The sequence below is a fragment of the Engraulis encrasicolus genome, chromosome 8, assembly GCF_034702125.1.
Source record: "Engraulis encrasicolus isolate BLACKSEA-1 chromosome 8, IST_EnEncr_1.0, whole genome shotgun sequence".
NCBI classification, from domain to species: Eukaryota; Metazoa; Chordata; class Actinopteri; order Clupeiformes; family Engraulidae; genus Engraulis; species Engraulis encrasicolus.
The window spans coordinates 36801606-36822867 of record NC_085864.1 but is presented as its reverse complement, the minus strand read 5'-3'; the positions used below and the strand labels follow the sequence as shown (position 1 = coordinate 36822867).

The 21262-nt window shown below is 43.5% G+C and overlaps 2 protein-coding genes across 2 annotated transcripts; one reads left to right on the top strand and one right to left on the bottom strand.

Moving 5' to 3' along the window:
* Positions 1–172: 172 nt before the first annotated feature.
* LOC134453666 (inositol-tetrakisphosphate 1-kinase-like) lies at positions 173–10793 on the top strand. The gene is made up of 10 exons (XM_063204458.1): positions 173–255; positions 362–386; positions 1649–1771; positions 2767–2884; positions 3278–3376; positions 4205–4245; positions 5235–5400; positions 5697–5764; positions 6645–6807; positions 7117–10793. The coding sequence occupies exons 1-10, from the start codon at positions 173–175 to the stop codon at positions 7284–7286; spliced, it is 1056 nt and encodes a 351-aa protein (XP_063060528.1). The 3' UTR covers positions 7287–10793.
* Positions 10794–11176: 383 nt separating this feature from the next.
* Positions 11177–20270, bottom strand: LOC134453848 (golgin subfamily A member 6-like protein 22). Its single transcript, XM_063204600.1, has 7 exons — positions 20087–20270; positions 16514–16542; positions 15699–15771; positions 15211–15282; positions 12714–12926; positions 11812–12671; positions 11177–11276 (listed from the first exon to the last, which is right to left on the bottom strand). The coding sequence occupies exons 1-7, from the start codon at positions 20130–20132 to the stop codon at positions 11208–11210; spliced, it is 1362 nt and encodes a 453-aa protein (XP_063060670.1). The 5' UTR covers positions 20133–20270; the 3' UTR covers positions 11177–11207.
* Between the last annotated feature and the right edge of the window lie 992 nt (positions 20271–21262).

The following is a 21262-nucleotide window of genomic DNA, read 5'->3' as shown; positions in this document are numbered from 1 at the left end:
ATCTTTCTTATTATAGGCTTTCACCACAGCCGTCCAACGGTTACGCGCTCGCGACGTCTCCACCTGTAGAAAAAAACAAAACCCTGTATAGACCTAGTGCTACCTCCGCCCCCTTTCTGCTCTGATATTTCATACCGGAGCCTCCTCGGGCTCTGTGTAAACTAGGAAACAAATGGCAAGCCGTCGGGTCGGATTCTGCTTAAGTGACAAGAAAAGGAGACGCATGAATTTGTCAGCGTTTGCGGATCTCTGTGCGTAAGTCAAACCGGCAAACATAATTTGACTAGCGTCGCTTTCTTTACATAAATATAGGCTACTGTTATGTGATAACGTATTAAGTTTGCGTGTGTTCTTATTACAGGGGTCGTGGCATTGACGTGGTCGAGGTGAGTTAAGTGTCACTATACATGAGTTAATGAAATAGCCTATAGGCATACTATTTGGGATTCAGAATTGATTGTGTGTAAAGAGTAATATTTCACAGCATGATACTGTGCTACTGTGTCTACATTACTTATTTGCTGTCTGCCTTTCTCCCTGGGACAGTCTAGTCTCTGTACACTCTAGACTGTAACTCATTATACAGGGGTTAATGAATATCAATCTCATTCTTGTGCTACAATATAAACTGGCTGCATGGGCGTTTCTGCCCCTCCTGTCAGTTGCAGATGACTTCTTTCGCCAGCAAAGCCAACCAGTTCTGTCAGTACCACCTGTCCCTCCATGAACAGGACAAAGGATTCAATGGCAATGGCTTAATACAAGTTTACTGTGCTTAAACCAGTTCATCTCGATTTTACAGATCATCGCAAAATGATACTCTACTCTACTCTGCTCTTGTTACACTACAAATGTTGCCGTGTTAATGCAAACACTAATAGAGCAAGAGCAGCACCTCCAGGCAAGAGTGTTATGTAAATTCCACCCTCTGAGTGTTGAAACAGCAACGTTTTTAATCATTTGGGTGCCCTATGTGATGTATAGGCACGTGGCCCCTTTGAATGATACTTTTGCTGGTATTTACCATTGCAGGGCTGACTGTTCAGGGCCCCTACAGAGAGCAGGTTTGGTGGGGACATAATAGGCAAATGCCTTGTCTGCTTTTGGTAAAAGCGTCTCTGTGTTGAACTGACGCTGCAACATACTGTGCTAAGGCTGCTATAACTTTCATTTTGACAGACCAAAAACAGTCTGGTGACCAGTGACACTAAGATGAGGACATATCAATTTCTCAATTCATTTAGTGACTTCCCTCTGCTGCCTGGACTTGGCCATGTCACCAGCAATGTGTTGTTCAAGTCAGCGTTTCCTTTTGCTGGTTTTGACTTTTTTTTGGTTGAAACCGAGGTAAGCCTAAGCAGGGAGATAAGATTGACTTGAAAGCAAACGCTGATCTACTAGATAGAAAACAGACCTGTCATGACAGGCCCAGAGGTAAGCCCAGTTGTCAGCATTAGTGTGAGGGATTGCGTTAGGGTACAGAAATGCCCTGCTCTGTTTTTCTATATTAGTTTCCTCCTTTTGTCTGGCACTAACCGTAGCTGTCACATGACATGCTGGAATGTGTGTTTGGTTAGTTGTGATGCAGGTAATTCAATCAAAGAAGTCAAACCTTTAAAATAAAGAAATAACTGAATTCCACACACAGATAGACCTCAGCCAGCCCATGGATTCCCAAGGCCCCTTTAACGTCATCGTGCACAAGCTGTCAGATGTCATTGTGGAGGCTGAATATGACAGCCAATCGCAACAACTCCTCAGCAATTTCCAGGTTACCTTTTTATTGTAAAAATACAATTATAAAGCCTTTTGTTGTCCTTAATATGCAAGGTATAATGAGCCTCCCTATGAGGCGGACGGAGTCCTCAATAGATCAACACAGGCCTGCAAGTGTGCGGTCAGTTTTGTGACTGCGTTGGGGAAGACGCTGTCCTTCATTCTATTGACTCTTGCTGCCATGGGGCACCTAAGGCATGTCCTCTACTTCCTGGTTCATGGGGCATGGTGAGTCAAAAAATAATTACTGGGCTTGAAATGAGTGGTTTTTCGACACCAATCCAAACCTTGGACCTCCACCTATGCACCACAAATCCACCACGACTCGCCTCGTTCACTTCCATTCAATTTTTTGCAACTTATTCTGTTGCCCCATGAACCAGGAAGTAAAGGACGTGACTCAGGTGCCCCATTGACCTGAAGCGCCTGCCAGAGGGCAACAGTATGAGCAGATGGAATCCAGGGTGCGAGTGGTAGTAGCCCCTTAATGCACGCCGTACCTCCTGTGGCACACTGTAATAGACATTGAAAGTTAACTACTATAGTATTACACTGCTATGACAGTGCACGGTGCCATTGGTAATACATTACAACTTGGTCATTGCCATTCTGGTAACAGCTAATTTATAATGCCGTGTCTTAAGGAGTTAAATGATACTCCTGGATCTGCTCAGCGGGAGTTGTAATTGATTCATTATGAATGTTGATTATGATTTGACGATTGATGTAAATGGACTTATACAACCTTTGAGTAACTTGCCAACGTCATGGTTGCAAGTTAATTGTTTTGTTTATTTTTATGAACAAGAAGATGAATGTCCGCACACTGCTCCCGTGTTGCTTATCTTTTATTTCTAAGTGAACGCTTTCAAGCTATTTGCTCTTCATCAGACTTTAATCACCATAGACACACATCATAATTTGTTCATTTTTTTGCTTTTCTATTTAAGTGACCTCTATGCACGTTGGGACTTTCTGTTTGTTTTCTAGAACTACATCTCGGCACATCCCCAAACGGTGCTGCTGGATCCCCTGCCAGCAATGAGCAAACTCCTGGATCGCTTCGCATCCTACCACATCATGAGCCAACTACAGGACAGAATTAAGGGTGAGACTCCTGGGGCAGCTGTGGGCTAGAGGGGCAGTTGTGGCCTAGTGGCTTAGTGCAGGGGTGGGGAGGGAACCCGTGTCTCGAGGGCCGTTTGCGGTAGTACAGTACTGCCATACAATAACTATGCCAACATTGAAACAGAGAAAATGCCTTCAAAGCCTTGATATTAGAATGGATATTGTAGCTGCTGCACATTTAACATAACAATAGCTTTAAATCGAGACACATTTGGACCATAAGGCTTTGTGTCACAAGATAAAGGAGGTGTTATGAGGACCATTTTTAGTCGAAACTCAATTTTGACTAAATTTGTAATTACTGCTCTTTGCCTTTGTAGGGCAGAGTAGTTACAGTAGTTTTTGAAAACTTACACTCTTCCTTCCCCTCCAGGTAAAAGCATCTGCTGTCCACCCTACCTGGAGATCAATATCAGCGAGAGGTCAGCGATAAAGGCTGCCATTCAGAGCCAACAACTCAACTACCCTCTGAGTGCGTAAAAAGAAACATGTCAAATACTGCATCTCCATACGCCAGTCTGAATGACATGATAGCATGTCTCTCTCTCTCTCTCTCTCTCTCTCTCTCTCTCTCTCTCTCTCTCTCTCTCTCTCTCTCTCTCTCTCTCTCTCTCACATACACACACATACACACTCACAACACACACCTCTCTCCCGCTCCCACCTAGTCACCGAGTCACGTACACATACAGGCACGCACACACAGACACGCACACACACACACAGGCACGGACGCACATGCACACACGCACACGCACACACACACACACACACACACACACACACACACACACACACACACACACACACACACACACACACACACACACACACACACAAACACACACACACGAACACACGCACACATCACATAATAGGAAGTACAGGAAGTTGATAAGATATAAATTATCCAGCACAGACTTCTCACGTTGTGTTTTATAAATATAGTATAACAGCCTTCTCATTTCCTGTATAATGGCCTGCTAGCCTTCTGGCCTACTATGACCTTCTCATATTTCTACTGGGATAGTCCTGAGCAAAGAATGTGCTTTTTAAAGTTTACTGTAACAAGCCATGCTTATAGAAAATAAATATTTTGTATGACAGGCAAACATGAAATTACTTTTCAACAGTTCAAAGTTCCATGCACAGCTCCTAGGTGCTGGTAGATGCAGGAATGTTCAATACTTCAAAAGAAAGAAGTTTACCGCACACTTTCTTGACTTTATGCTCGTTTTATTAGAGCGAACGATAAAACGAGCATAAAGTCACGAAATTACTTTTCTTTTATGCTTTACAGTCTGCAAGACCAGAGTTGCTCACGGATCCAGATCGCATGAGGTTGGTCGCCCATGGTTGTCTCATATCAATGTGTTTTGGTCAGTGAAGTGCTGCAGTCTAGATTGTTATCTGACAAACGTGTCTCACTTTTTGTTTCATGCCGTAACTGATACATCACAAATGTACAGTATTCTTTGCTGCCCTTTATAGTAAAAATATCGACCATAGCCCTGTTGTGTCTTAACAAGTTGTTGCTTTTTACACAAGCCATCTGCTTGTAACCTCCTAAAGATATACTTTGTGTGTTGTGGAAAAAAGTTAGTTTAGGTGCGTAGATAGAACAGCCCACTACCAAGTTCACACCTCACGGGTGGAGGGCCTAACCTCTAACCTCCAAAGAAGTAGGCTGCTTCCCCTACATTACATCCATACATTAGATCAGTGTTTTTCAACAGGGGTGCCGCGGAAACGTGGCTAATAAATTATGTAATATAATATTCGTCTAAATTGATAAGTTAATGTTAGTCAGTGAAATCTTTCATCTGCCATTTACGCACAATAAAGTAAATATAGGTCGACTCAGTCAACTGCAACTTCGCAACTGCAACTATGTGTGACGTCTCAAAATGTGTTACTTTTCTAAGCTTGTGTGGTATCGGATGCGATGCCATATTACTGCTTGTTGGTTTGGGGTGCCTTGAAATTTTTCATGAATTGAAAGGGTGCCTCACCTAAAAAAAGTTTGAGAAACACTGCATTAGATCACATATTCATACTGCCACGTTACTGTAATACACACATAGCGTTAGGTATTAGATAGTGGGGTCTAACTATACCTAATAGTTGGCATAAATTATGATATAAGTTTCGTACTCACTCCATGGCTGAGGTGCCCTTGAGCAAGGCACCTAACCCCACACTGCTCCAGGGACTGTAACCAATACCCTGCACTTAAAAAATAAGTGTAAGTTGCTTTGAATAAAAAAGCGTCAGCTTAGGTAATGTAATGTAATGTAATGTACTGCTGCTTGTCTTCCATGGTCTTGTAGATGTCTCTGATCTTCAGCGAGGTGGGCCTGAGTGATGTCCACCCGCCCTGTGTGCTCCAGAGCTTTGTGAACCACGGTGCTGTGCTCCATAAAGTGTTTGTGGTGGGCGACGATCACTTCACCGTGGAGAGGCCTTCGCTCAAGAACTTCCCCCCTGGGCCCTGTGGTCAGTTGCCTGCCTAATGTGCATCATTGATCCCTTCATTAAAGAAACCACTTGAAGTGGCGTAGTCCTTGAAGTAGAGCTAAGAGCAGGTTGCTGTCGGCAGATGCTTGTAGTCCTATGAGCGCCTCAAATATTATTTTCCCCTTGTCGTTAGTGCACGGTGACCTCTAAATACATTAAAAAAATAGTCATATCTGGCCATTCTGCAGACTGAAGCAGTGATGAATGTTTTTGTCAAGAGAAGCAGGGTTGGTTTTGAATTCTATCTTTCCTTTTTTTTTATCCCACCCTCTCAGATATGTCAACCATTTTCTTCAATAGTCACGACGTGTCAAAGCCGGAGTCTTCCTCCCATCTTACTGCGGTGAGCGTGACCAAGCAGCTGTTATTTCATTTCTTTTGAAACGTCTGGGTCAATATGCTCCCTTTTTGGTTCGCCTATTAGATTTGGCCTTCGAGACAGGCCTTGGTGTGTGCTATTCATGGCTGGAACAGGGGGTACTGGGGATAATGGCTTTGTCGCTTTCTACTGAAGAAAATTGAACAACACTGAAAATGGAATAACAGTGTGTTCTTTTGAGACATCACCCATCATGTTATTTATTTCTAATGTGTTAATGGGGACTCTTGAAGGTTTTTGGAGTACATTGTGTGTTGTACAAAGCAGGTATAGGAGAAATTGAAGGATTCAAACTTTCAAACATGATATTCTGAGTCATTGATAAGCACAGCAGTCCACCAGCCAGAAAATAGACATTCTGTGTATCTGTGTAGCCCATGAACGCCCTTCACCTGGCTCTAAACTGCCCACTTTTTCCAAAGCCACCCAAACACATAAAAGACTAGCAAATTACCCTTGAAAAAATCAAGACAAAGTAAATACATTTACAAGGGAGACTGCAGGTGTGCATAAGGCCTTGTGCAACACCTTGTCATTAATGGTGTGGTCAGTACAGTAGACACATCGTCAATGCAGGTATGTCATTTGATAACCACAGTGAGCTAACAAAATACCATTCGCAACAACAATAGCAGCACTAGGAACAAAGGCAGTGTGCACTGTTGACCCAGACATGCCCACAAAGCCAGTCCATGCTGATGCCCCCTGACATGCCCGCTGTCTGCGGCCTATACTGAGAAAATGAGGATTCCAGGCTCTTCTATTAGATGATTTACCTCTCAACTTGACCTGGTTTACTCCTGAACCAGCTTCTTAGTGTACCCCTCTGGTCTCCTCCTGGCAGCTGGACGACAACATGCCACGCCTGCCGCCTCCTAGCAACGAGGCCATGGTGGCGCTGGTGGAGCACCTGAGGGCAGAGCTGGGCATGGCGCTGTTTGGGGTCGATGTCATCGTCAACATCCACACGCACACCCTCACCGTCATCGACATCAACATCTTCCCAGGTAAGCTTTGGGGGGTATGCATACACGGTGTCCTTGGACGACCAAGTAGCCTATATGTGTGAATATAGTTTGATCTACTACTACTTATCAAGTATTTTAAAATGTCATTGATATTGTTAGTATTTAATGGTATAAAAGTACTCAATAAAAAATGAAGTAAATGTACTTGATTATATCATTCGGTCTAGTCCTACCAATCAGCTAAGTAGAACACAAAATGGAACAACAGTAGCATGAAAGCTACTTAAATATCTGTTCTCTTTCCTCTTTCTGCACACTTGTTCTCTCTCTACTTTCCTCTTTCCTCAGGCTATGAGGGCGTCCCACAGTTCTTCTCATCTCTTCTCCATTACATAGAGTCCATCATGGACAAACAGAAGCCTCTGCAACCTGCAGTCGCTTCCCCAAGCCTAGCAAGTTCTCAGCCACCCTCTGACTGCAATGAGGAGTTATGTCCAGCAGGGGGCAATGCATCCTGACCTCATATCACTCAGTTGGAAAGACAAACTGCACTGACAAAGAGTTTTGGTGTCATGTGAAAACTAAGTATTGGTGGCCATTTCCATTGTGTAATGAAACACAGGAAAGTGCCGTGAGTTTCTTTGCTTCAGCCCGTGGTGTTCACAGGAAATGGCTTCCTTGTGTCAGCACGGAGGGTGTTGTCCCCATAGGACAGGTCTTTGTCTCATGCAGTGCAGCCAGACGACCATGAGAGGGAGCTCTAAGCCTAGGGCTCTGAATGCAAAACTAGAGCTGCAGATCTACAGTAGGCCTATAGATACAGCTCTGTCTGAATGGCATAGTGTGCTATAACACTCTTCTATTCACCCTTTAGAAACACTTTTGTGTAATACAGTAAGATTGGTAACATTTTAGTTGGATCCTCCAGGATACTATAAATTCAGTTTAGGATGCTATTAAAGGATAACTCCAGCCAATGTCAACATGCAATGCTCACACTACCCTGGACTTGTCAGTGCCCGTTGATGCTGCATTTTTCGGCTCAGCCCTTTCCGAGATCTGAGCTATTCTAATGGGGGCAGATTTTGTTTACATTTTAAACATTCGTAACATAGGCCTACTCCAAATATTTTCCCAAAAGCTATCGCTGTTTACTAGTTGTCTGCTGATGTTGTATAACATTTTGGATGTTTTGGGAATAAGTCAAGATGTTTTCTTTTTAATGTAAACAAACACCTGCCCCCATTACAATGACAAGGATCTCGGAAAAGGCTGAAGGAATTCTCAGGTACTGACAAGTCCAGGGTGGTGTGAGTATTACAACTGCATGTTGAAATTGGCTGGAGTTATCCTTCAATGGGTAACACAGTTAAGTTTAGTTTAACAAGTTATCACTGCCCTGTTGATATGGACCACCCATTGATCAGGGGTCCGTATCTCGAAAGCGTCTTTGCTAACGACGGTAGCAACGTCCTTCGTAAGAGCGACGCTCACCACTAAATCCAAGGGAACGGTAAGACGATCTTAAGACGGTTAGCAACGACAAGAATCGAGAAACGGACCCCTGAACTACAAACTGAATCCTGGGCTAGGGGTTACGATTAGTGTTAAGAGTATACTGACTCATTTTGACGAAGCAGCTCATAGCAGCAGATAACGATCACCTCAATCACATCAAAGCCCAAACCAGATTGAACGTTTTAACCGATTATTTATCATTATCAACTTAAGGTAAAAGAAGACCCACCTAATAAAGTGCGAGCAGATGTTTTGGCTTTTCCTGTTTCAATACGTGGACAGTATTTAGAGAAGCGTGGGATAAACCTTACCTGAGGAAAGGGAACACCCCAGCGTGTAAGTCAGGGCTGCGTTTCCCAAAAAGTACTTAAGCCTAAATATTACTCAAGTAGGGGCCTCCTAGGCAATATACTACATCACTAAAAGTTTATGCATATAATCCTTGTATAGGCCTACATATTATATTTTTTCTCGCACATGCAAATAAAATGGTCACACCAAGTGCGAGGTAAAATAGTGTATTTATACATTTTTAGTGATGATTTGAGACCTACTTCTGATATATTGCCTAGGAGTCCCCTCATACTTAAGTACTACTTTGGCTTAAGTACTACTTAACAGTTTTTGGGAAACGTAGCCCAGGTTAGGATAAACCCATCAAAATACATGAAATATTGGTGGGAAACAATCACAAACCACCAACACAGAATCTGACGTCCACTGTGCTTTTATTGACAGTCCTTATAGCGTGAGATACAACAGGCACAAATTACAACTGACCAAACAGGGATGGACCAGTGCAGTCAACTGATCAAATCGCTGACCAGTACAATTACCTACATATCCCATCACTTAATCATTTCACACAGATCATCTGTGGCAAGTGTAAAGCTTAAAGACAAACAAAAACCCTCATTCCCTTATTTTAATATTGGGGAATTGTCCGGAAATACATTGTGTCCCCTTACTAGTGCCTATTGAGGTGGTCATATTACCAGTATTTACAATACAATTGCTTTTTTCATTCCCTGGACATAAATACATTCAAAAGATTATATAAAGACACTGTAAGTATATAACAATAAGTGTTTGATACAAGTGGCATTTCCACATACCCTGCTCTAGGATTATATGTGCAATATAACATAACTGTTGACAAAATGAGAAAAAATACAAAAGTTAATATATATTTTAATATATATTTTTTAATTGAATTTGTTCAGTATAGTTTATTTTAGGCTATTCTATTGCATATTTTTTATTTATAGAATTTCTATATCGCTTTCATACTTTATTGCACACTTTGGGGCTTTCCACTCTGTAACAAGTGAGTACACGGTTAAATATTAAATATGAAAAATGTTTTCATTTCTACATATATGTTGGGATTGATTACCTTGGCCTAGTCCTTCAAAAAGGGATTTCCTTGGCTTCTGGCTGAAAAGCATCAGTATTGTTTGGATCTGAGATATGGAATGGGAATGTTTGTATGGATGAACTTCATCCACATTGCCGAAAGCTTGGCATATTTAATTAAAAAAAATAAAAAAATAAAATAAGATGGCTTTTAATTCCAGACTGTTGATTGTTCTGGATTCCCTTGGCTAGTATAGTACACAAGTGCAAACCTCAGAGCAAAACACAGACAATTTTGCAGGGTTAATTAACTCACATTTAAAACTGAACTCCTGGTGTTGAACTAACACTGCCTAATGTACTGTGATTCACTGTGTGTCCTGGCAACTTGAGGTCAAGTGTTACCAAAAAACACATAAAAAATGGTCTCAACTCCACCCTGAAAAGAACAACAAATAACCAGAGCTGCTTCACCTTTGGTAACCTTGGCATCGCTGTTGCATAAACTGCTTTCACATTAAAAAAAGATCCCCCACCTCCTTTGTTGTGCTCCTGTTAACAGTCTGTCATGTTTTTTTTACCTAACAGTGTTTGAGCCAAATACAACACAGTTTTCAGTAATGAACATTACGGTACAAAGCAGAAGCGGACGGAGCTAATATTCAGGATGACACACTGCTTTGAGGTAACAGTCATTTCAGCAGCTTTCATGATGGTACAACTCATGACATTCTGATCATTAAATTCTTAAAAGTGTAACTGCATCCCAAAACCACATATTCTCCATGTTTTAAAACAAATAAAAAATAAATAAATGGGTGGGTCTTAACTGGAGATATCTCTGAAAGTAGACATCACTCCTTAATTGGGTATCCCTCATGATACGGTCTTTGTGTTCTCAGTCAAGCAGTCGCCATATTCTGTAGAATACATACCTAAAGCTATAAAAAGTGTCTAACATGTTGTTTGTTACCGTGGATCAAATGAAAACAGTTATGGGGTGCAGTTACTCTTAAATTATTAATAACCAATGACAGTCTGGAACTTCTTCATCCGATTTCAACATCACTCGATGAATAAAAGTTTTCTATTTACATCACATTTGAAAATAAATTGTGAGCGGCACAGCTCTACAGGTTTCTGTATGTGCAAGTCACGAGCCATGGTTTATACTATAATATCGATAATAAATGTACACTTAGCTTTGAAATGACTTGGTGCCCAGCGTTGAACACTAGGTAGATTTCAACACATCACAGAGGGGTCAAATGTAGACAATGCTCACAATGGATGTTCACAAAGCTGGTGATTGGCTGTAGCTGAAGGTAGTACGTCACGAAAAACAAGTGTTTTGTTCATGTGCATGTGACGTAATGGTGTATATGTCAAAGTCGTAATTAGGTAATGTAAATCAATGATTACGCAATCCTGTATGTACATGTGTCTGCATGTTTATATGTTTACGTGTGCATGTGTGTGTGTGTGTGAGCGTGCGCGCACGAGCGTGAGTGCGTGTGTGTGTTGTGTGTGTGTGTGTACGTGTGCGTGGTCATGTTGTGATGGTCTTATCCCAGTCGTAGTGCTCTCAGCTCTGCTGCAACTCTGCGTAGTTCTGTCTCAATCTCCAGCAATTCCTGCAGACAACAACCGCATGATTTTGTTACTATGGTCACAGCAAGAGAAATCTTATGTTTGCACACTCAACTGAAAGTGATCCCCTCGATGAACACACTTATTGAGTTATGTGTAAATGTGAATGTAAATGTATCATCCAACTTGTAAGGATTGTTAAAAAGATTGTCATTATATAACATGGCAGAAAAACATTTTTTGTTATCATTGCATGATAGGCAGTACAACGCCTTTATAGGTGCAGGTGAAGTCAATCGATCAAATTCGCTGCTGATCAAATAACTGAACTACGTATGTACGTACATGAAGTAGCAGACTGAATCTCCAGTAGCAGATTAGGAATTAGTCATTACCATTTAGGTAACAACACGCTGGAATCGTTTGTAATGGAATGGTAAAAATAGCTAGCTCACAGCGCTAAGCACAAAAACTTGGAAAGTTTGGAATAACGAATACTCTAAACAGAAACCTATATTTTAGCTTTGCCTCAAAAATGTCCCCATTGGGGACAATAAAGTTTCTAACTATCAAACTCACCTCATCATCCTCTTCCTCGTTCCCTTCATCATCAGTCGCAACGTCCCCCTCCTCCTCTTCTCCATCGCCATCCTCTTCGTCCTCATCCTCCTCATCCTCGTACCTCTGTCTGTCAAACTGACGCGTGGCCTGGTCGCTAGCGTTCTCCATCACCCTCTTTTGCTGGGGCCCCTTCACCTCAGTGTCTCCTCCAGTCACCACCTCCCCTCCCTCGCTCTCTTTTGCCTCCTCTGTCTTCTTCTCCTCCTCTGGCTTCTCTCCGTCCTTCACCTCCTCTTTCACCTCCTCCTTGTTGTCATCGCCGTCCACGTTGTCCTTCTTCTCTTCCGCCTCCTCCTCCTGTATGCGCTCCATCTTCTTCAGCAGCTCCTGCAGCTCCTCCTCCTTGTCCTCCTTCTCTTTCTCCTTCTCCCACGTCTTGGTGGTGTCCTTCTGCTCCTCCAGCAGCTGCTTCAGCTCCCGCTCCACCTTCTCCTTCTCCACCATCAGCTCCACCTCGTTCCTCCGCCGCTCCTCGCTCCTCTTCCTCTCCACGTCCTCCAGCTTCTCTGCCTGAGCTTTCCTCATCTTCTCCTCCTCCTCCTCCTTCTTCTCGTCCTTCTCTTTGTCCTTCGCCCCGTCCTCCTTCTTCTCCTCGGGGTTCTCCTTGCGCTCCTTGGCGGCCTCGTATCTTTTCTTCTTCAGCTCCCGGAGCAGCTCCTCCAGCTCCTGGTCCTTGTCCTGAGCTTTGTCCTTCTTGCGGATCTCCTCGGCCAGGAGCTCCTCCAGTCTCCGAGCTTTCTCCTCCTCATCGGCGTCTGTGCTCTTGCCGGCCTCCAGACGGGGCTCCTCAACCATCTCCGCTGTGCCCTTATTGCTGTCTTCATCATCATCATCCTCCACCTCATCTTCATCTTCATTGTCATCATCATCATCATCCTCGTCTTCGTCATCTATTATGTCATCCTCCTCCTCATCCAACGGGTCATCCATGGAGAGCTTGTTTCCAAACTCGTCCTCATCCTCGTCAAAGTCATCATCGAAGTCATCTTCGTCTTCCTCGCCACGGTACCGCCATTCCGGGTGCTTTTTACTGTCCTCCAGCTCACGGGCGTATTCCCTCTGTCTCTCCTTTTCTGCAAAAGATAAACAACAAACACAATGAAATACCAGAGGTGTTTTTGTGACAAAGCAATTTTATAGAGTTGTCTCGTTATGTGCACCAGTGGAGTACTAGTCATTGAAAAGATTTAACTAGTACTTCACTACGGTACCAGAGATTCTTTAAGTATATAGAGATATGCCAGTGTAATAGGTTGCTATGGGCACCTAACATGACCAGGTTCCGGTCTGCCTAAAGGGGTGGCGTGTCATAATACTACTAGCATTGAATAGACCAGTTCTTAGGTCTGCCTAAAGGGGGATTTCCCCCCCTCCCCCTTGCAATAATGGAACCCGGAAACAATGGGCCAATGGAACTTCTCTCTCTCTACTCTCTCTGATGGTACTATGGCATTACACAGAGTCTTTACCAATGTGTCACGACTTGGTCACTGCCATTCAGGGAACAGCAAAACTATATCTGGGCCTTGTCTTACAAGTTTAAGTTGGGACTCCATGCGTCACCCATCAATTGCCAGGTGTTTCACAGTGGCGCAATGTTAACAGTGTTGCAGTTGATTTATTTGAGATGTATTCTTAATTGGGTCAGAGGTGGGCCCCGAACATTTTTGACAATTTTGATTGGGCCCCAAGTTGAAAAAGGTTGGGAACCCCTGAGCCAGGGCATTCTGCCCCAAGGCAATGGCAGATGGGGCAGCCATGGTGTAATGGTTAGGGAGTTGGACTACAGGGTTGCAGGTTTGATCCTCACCCTTACCAATCTCTTACTCCCTCCTTGGCTGTAGTGTCTTTGAGCAAGGCACCTAATCCCACATTGCTCCAGGGACAGTAACCGATACCCTGTAATATCCTTTGGATAAAAAAAATCGCCAGCTAAGTGTTATGTAATGTAATGCAATGTACTGCAGCTTTGATGTTGTAACTTTGGTGCACTGTGTTATAGAGTTATAGATTATACGTAATTACCGGGGGACAAACTGAATCACAGATAGCTGTCCTGCGCTGTGATGTAAAAGCACAGCGGTGACATTATCCTTGCTTATTCAAGTGTGCTCTCCCCCAGAGTATCAGTAACCAAGGCTAGCCTGTGAGAGCATAAGTGATATTGATCCACAGACATTAGCAGCAGCTCTCTGTTTTCTGCTTGACTAAGAACAAGGCCAAAGGAAAAACGATGGCGTATGGAGTCGTTCTGCTCAGGCCGGTTAAGAGTTGTCAGGGGCAGCAGTATGAAGGCAGCTCATTCTCACTCAACTCCTAGAGTAGTGTATGTGTACTTTCTTTTTGGAAGGAGAACCCAGTGCATTGCCGGTGGTTTTCTAATGCCAGTAATGTATTTTAAAAAAAAAGATGTTCCGGTTTGAGGGTAAACATGAAAAAGGCCTCGAGCCGAGACACTGTTTTTACTTAATGGGATTGGAATAAGAGTGTGCCGTCAACTTCAGTTTGTCCAACCTACCTTCCTCTGCCGGGGGGTTTATTAAGACCAGTTATGTTATGGCCTTTGGCTCTAGTCTGACTCCTGACTCTACGAACACACTGCCAGTGGCAAAAGTGGCAAAGTTGGTGGAAGTAAATGGACTTTGTATAGAAGAGCAAGGCTGATAAAGTGGAAAAGCGTCAAAGGCGTCTTCGGCTACCATTGAGCGCCAGTATGCTATATGCCACGGTTCAGCAGCAAGCCAACACAATGTCTACATTTTTTAACCACAAGCTTCAGTTGGTTGCTCCCCTTCATCAAACATTAGAAGGTTGAATCTTTTGCCACATTTGGTCTTATCAATCCAGCTGGATTCTTCCGCTTTCTTTAACGTTTTTGCTTACTCTGCTCAGCCATTGGATTCGTTTTTGTTAATCTGTAGCTTTATTCATCTTAGATAGGGGTTCAGTCCCGGATGGGTGTGGTATTGTGGAGAAGCCTGGCCCTAATGGTTAAGGAGGTGGTCTTTAAACCAGAGGGTTGCAGATTCAAATACCACCCTACATGTAGAAAGAATGTGTGTACCCCCAATTTCATTCATGGTGGAACTGCCCTTAAGCAGTGCTTAATTTGAAGGGGAGCAAGGGGGAGCTAGCTCCGGAACCTCAGACAAGAGCTCCGGTACCTTGGATGGAACCTCAGGGAAAGACATCACAGACCCCCCTCCTGGGGGAGCCACCCATCCTCTGTGCTCCGGGACCTCCTGCTTGACGAATTAAGCACTGCCCTTAAGCAAGGCGCGTGGCATAATGCATGCCGTGCGAAAAGGCCTGTAATGTAATATAATGGCCTATATTAGGAGGGGTATTGATCCTTACCCTCCTCAGCCAGCTCTTGGAGCTCCTTCAGAAGGCCCACATGTCGCTGCCGTGGACTCAGGCTCTCCTGGACTGTCAACACATAGTACATGCGCACAAGCATTAGGACATACAGTATGTCACGTACGTAAGTGAGTACATCCCTTCACATTTTTGCAGATTTGTGAGTATATCTTTTCGTAGGAAAGTATTCAAGAAATGTCTCTTTGACACAACGATTAGTGACCTTTTAGCAACATATATAACTGCTTACATTTCTTGTTCACTCAGAAAAAAGCAAAATACAGCCATTAACGTTTGAACATTGCCCACAAACGTGAGTACACCCCAGATTAAAATCCGGTAGAAAAGGGTCCGGGTTGGCTCGAATTCGATTCGGTGGTGGGGTGGTTTTCTGCTTTAGTTAGGATAAGGTACCTGTGTTTTACTGTGCAAAGTACCTCTACGTATACATAGGCCTACTCTGACTGGAGAGGAAGTGGTAATACCTGGTAGCTGCCTGTTGCATGGCTGTTTGGATGTTTGGCCGCTTACAGAGTCCTGCTGGACACAATCCACTGCCTAAGGACGCAAAGAGAGAGAGAAGGGGGGGGGAGGGGATCAACACATGGAAACTTCAATTTAAAAATCAATTTGACAATACAAATGGAAATTAGTATGCAAACAAATGACACAGAGACAGCCTGCACTATTACATAAGACTTTTACTCCTAGGGGAGAGAAAAAAAGCACTTTGGCGAAGGAAAAATATCATAAAATATAATACTAGATATTCAGTCAGAGAGTGCAGACCTCTGCCAAGGAAGCTGTCAGATAGAACATTTGACTATGTTACACCCTATTTTTTCAAGTCTTTCTGCTTTGGTTTTGTGGAGTAAGAAACTGGAATGTCAAAAATTCACCCTATCACACAATGGTTTAGAATTATTCTTTTCCCCTCCTGGATCCGCATTGTAATCCGGATGACCACCAAAATTGAATCACTTGTTCCTTTTGTCATTTCCAACAACTCCACAAAATTTCATCCAAATCCGTTCATAACTTTTTGAGTTATCCTGCTGACAGACAGACAGACAGACAGACAGACAGACAAACAAACAGACATACCAGTGCGACCGAAAACATAACTTCCTTGGCGGAGGTAATAAAATATACTGACAACATTGTAAAGGCAATATTCAAGGATTTCTTACTTATTTTTCTGACAAACAGGCAGTCTGGCAAACATACACACAGATAAAGGAACGATGGAGGAATAATGGAAAAAGGATAAAGGAGTAATGAAGCTGAAATAATCACTGACCTTCCCATCCTGCACCGGTAGACATCCCACTGTTAAAACACAAGATGAAAGCGTGACGTGAGGTGAGACGGCCTTTTAATCCCCACACACCCAGGGTTTGACCCAACACACCGCCCACTCACACACCCACTCACACCTGTAGCCTACAGTAGCCTATAGTCCACCTCCAAATCCACACTGATCATGACACTGCAGTATCATGTTTGCCAGACACCAGTACAGAGTATCAGAGTATCATCTCATCAGCAATATCAGCACTATATAGTACTCTATAACAGTGTTTCTCAAACTTTTTCAGATCGAGGACCACTTTGTCCCCCCAAATATCTTCAAGGACCACCTGTCAAATGAATTGACAGTTGACATGTGCTAATTTGACACTGCTAATTTGGATACAGACCACTTACTTTTTTCACATTACAAGCCTGTCTTATTGTGGTGAAAATAAGACTTCAGCTATGTTTAGCTTTGTAATAATGATACAAATAGAGCATACAGCTAGCTTGTGTTGGAAAAGTAGAAATCCGCTCGCGGACCACCTGCGCTCTGTCGTGGACCACAAGTTTGTCCCCGGACCACACTTTGAGAATCACTGCTCTATAACGATTGGGTCTGGGCTTGCTTTACAAAGCAGACAAACAATTTGCCAATAGTTTCCCATTAATTAAGTCATGCGACCCCCCAAGGAAGCCTGTGATGGCAATGTTTAATTTCATTGTTTTGCCAACTTAGAATATATTCTTGCCATGGACCAAAATAATATAACTGTAAATAATGCAGAACAGTGTTTCAATGGGTTCAAAATATTTATCTACAGCAGGTGTTCCCAACCTTTTCACAAATGTCCGGGGCCCAAATCTGAGCCAATAAACAATAAAACTCAAATAAGTCAACAGCGACACACACAAAAATTTGATTTTCATTTTTATAAAAAACGATTTCAAGGCCGACTTGGAATACCTTCAGGGGCCACCGGTGGTCCCTGGCCCACAGTTTGAGAATCACTGATCTACAGTATAGAGAGGGTGTCAGAGGGGAAAGGTAATACAGGGCCTATTTACATAACGACGCCCAGCACCCCACACCCATTCTACTCACTTCATATCCCCACCCACACGGACTAACCAATGTTTTACGTAATTGAAATATATCAATATGCTACCACTTTCTCTCCAATTGCTCCTGTATCTCCTGTATTGGAGTACACAATTTAGCAACACGTACGGTAGAAGGGGCTATTCAGAATACAGTCTTCTCATCTAATGAGGTTTTAATAGACCGTGGAGACTGCAGCCAAGCGGCAATGGAGAGAGGGTTATAATTGATCGTTTGATTATATGTGAGTGTTTAATGGAGGCCCTCCACACGAGGAGACAGTACTTAAACTCTTCTTGCTCTCCTGTGACCTCTCTCCATCTTCCCAGATCTTCTGTAAGAGTCTCCTCAAAAGAGGCGAGTCAAGACGGTGCTCCGATGGCAACCGTCTGATTTCCACATCAGAGTTAGGACTGAAGACGTCTTGTCAGAAGAACAGATTAAATGTTTTCAAGCTTCCAAAAAAGAGGTTCAGTTGCCTACAGCCAACACTCTTTCCACAAAGATGACCTGGATGAATGAAAATCTTCATAGACATGTTCCAATGTCCATATCTCATTTGGGATAATGAAAAGAGTGTTTCACCATCAGACAGCAGAGCTAGCCAGCGCCCATGTGGTCAGATGTGTATATGTAATGGGCAGTCAAGGGTAAGCGGTTAGGGCGTCAGACTTGTAGCCCAAAGGTTGCCGGTTCGACTCCCGACCCGCCAGGTTGGTGGGGGGAGTTATTAACCCCTTAGCGCAGCACTATGGCTCTCTGTAATGTCATAGCAATGTTGTTATGATGTAGCTAAGCATTTTCAGCAAGTGAATAGGGTCGCCGGCGACCCCTGCTGCAGTAAGGGGCTACCCAGTTCTCCCCCTCATCCTCCTCCATGACTGAGGTACCCTGAGCATGGTACCGCCCCGCCGCACTGCTTCCTTGCGGGCGCCATTGGGGGCTGCCCTCTTGCATGGCATGGGTGTGGCATAAATGCAATTTCCTAGTGTGCAGTGAACACTTGCGTGCTGTGCAGTGCTGTGTCACAACGACAATGGGAGTTGGAGTTTCCCAGTTGGGCTTTCACTTTCGCATAGAGTAGGAGTAGAACAAATACAACACAAGTACGTGCTCTTGCATAGTTTTTACACCAGTTACTCCACGTACCTAATGAGACGAATACAATACCTGATTAGTACTTTTTAGTACACCTCTGCCTGTGCTAAAAAACCCCTCATTGATCACCACCACTGCATGTACTGTTCCTGTTAGACAAGGCCCTATGCCACCGGGAGGTGATGACACCCTGCTCACCCTGGTCAACTGCTGTTCCCACGCACATGAGAGCTCTAATCTGCAATCCCCTGCTTATTGGCTTGGAGTCACCTGGGAGGAGTACAGGTACAGGGCTGAGACGCTATTGTGTGCACCAACACGTGCACCATGGTCATCCTCATTTGAAGAGAGGCATTTTGCCAGACATGACTCTATAATAATCAATCACACATCAATTTCTTCACAGACAAACTGCGTTTTTCATCTATGTGGACCAAGCTCTAAAATCCCTGATAGACATGTTAGTGATGCTTGAATGGTTTTATCTATTGGGAAATACTACTCTCTGTTGTGTTTCAGTCAGTATTATGGGAATTCATGATCATTAAGTAGTACAGCCAGAGAGAGTAGAGAGAGCTCTCTGGTACAGCTGTAACAAGCATGACCTTTAAAAATGGACTTCACCAGCTTTATGTTGTTCAAACCTAACCTATTGCACACAGTGAGTGACGGTGATTGTCATCGGTGCTCCGCCAAATAATCCATGGAGGGGATTAGGGCGGCTTCCTGAATCTGTTTTGCATCACCTGAAGTGAGCCCGTCAGACTATGACATGGATGTGCCTGCCAAGATCAATCACCTGTTATTCCTCATAGGGTATAGGCTGAGCAAGAAGTGCTCCAAACTTTTAGTGAGAGATGAGTGAGACAGGTGAAGTATTATGTAGATAACATGTCAACTGTAACAAGCGCTTTGATTTGGTGGGCAGGCGCACAGGGCACAGCACAAACCCCGTTATGTAACATTGGTCCAAGTTCAGGTAAAATCACACAACATCAGGAGGATTTATTACGTTCATTGCATGTTATTGCTGCTGAACTAATAGGCCTACATATACACAGAGGGCTAAGAGAAACACAAATAAGCGCGTCTGCCACTGGTACGATCACTGTCAGTGATAAGATCAGAATGGAAAATATAGGTTAGGTGTCGATATGATGTTTTTATAAGCAACATATGTCTATTTGTGTTGTAATTATGAAGCATCCTATACTATTCATATACATTTGCATCTACACGTCAAAAACATACATGCATCTCTTGTTTATCCTCATGAACTACACTCATCAACACACAGTGTTTACATGTCGTTGCCACGGCCGAACCTTTCAAGCTATGTGTGGGAAACCGCGCTCCCTTCCCAGGCGCATTTTGACTTACCTCCTGTCAGGGTCCAGAATAATGTGAAAAAAACCAGAGTCCCCATCGAAGACCTTCACAAGCTCGGTGGTAACCTTGAAGATCCGGCTGTTCACAGGACCGGGCGGGCGCCTGGTGAGGGAGACGCTACGGCGAAGCGTAGCGGGGGTCGCCCAACGCAGCGAGCAGGTTAGGTGCTCTGCCGGTGTAAAAAAAAACAGCCAGTCGTGGATGGATGAAATGTCACTAAATACCAGGGCAAACCCCCAACTTCCGTCCTCGCAATGGGGTAGTTGACTATGTTTAAAACAGTCTATGCCATGAGAGCAGGTGTATGGTGAGAGGAGAGGAATTTCCGTTCCCTACCGGTGGCGTACTCAGTTATTCCACACACGTCGCCGGCGGGGTGCGCGCACGGCGGCGTCCTCGTGCGTCCATTCCTCGCGGTTTTTTTGGACACATTCGGATGATTGAAATTATATAAGGCCGATTCGGGTTGGAAAACATGCTATTGTGATAGCAAAAAAACACTACAGTATAATAACTATTTGTGTCTTTGTGGCATTGAAGTTACAGCCCAAACATGACCTAACCACCTAACCTAATAATAGCCACACTTAAAGCCAATTGTTTAAGCCTTAGTTCTTTGATGTTACAGTGAGAGCTTTCTTGAGGCAAGAGATCAAGTATTTGCTCACTGACCAAAGCAATGTCAGACAAGCTGAGCACGCGCACCACTGAAAATGCATCAAAAGGGTTAAATTATTCACGCGGTCCATTTTGGCCTCATTTCACCCCGTGTTTCGTTACCAGGCGAGTTGTATGAGATAGTCGATTTTTCCAGTAAAAGTAACTTGGATTCAAATATCAAGATTGATCAAATGAGAGTCACTACTACAGCTTTCATTTGGAAACACTTTATTTTCAGGGTCCTTTAATTATAGTGTAGGCCTACTTACTCTATTACATTACGTTACAGTGGAATAACTGCACGACTGTACATGCTATTTCATCATATAGTTTTGTGTAGGCCTATCTATATACCATAATGACAATAAGGATGACAATGTACTATGAAGTGGTTTTTATAATACTTTGCTGTTATGAATTCTTCCAGGGGGGGCAAAAGGCTGAATGGAGGCCCAAGGCACCCTTGGTATGTAGTTACACAAATATAGTCGTTGTGAGTATGATGTG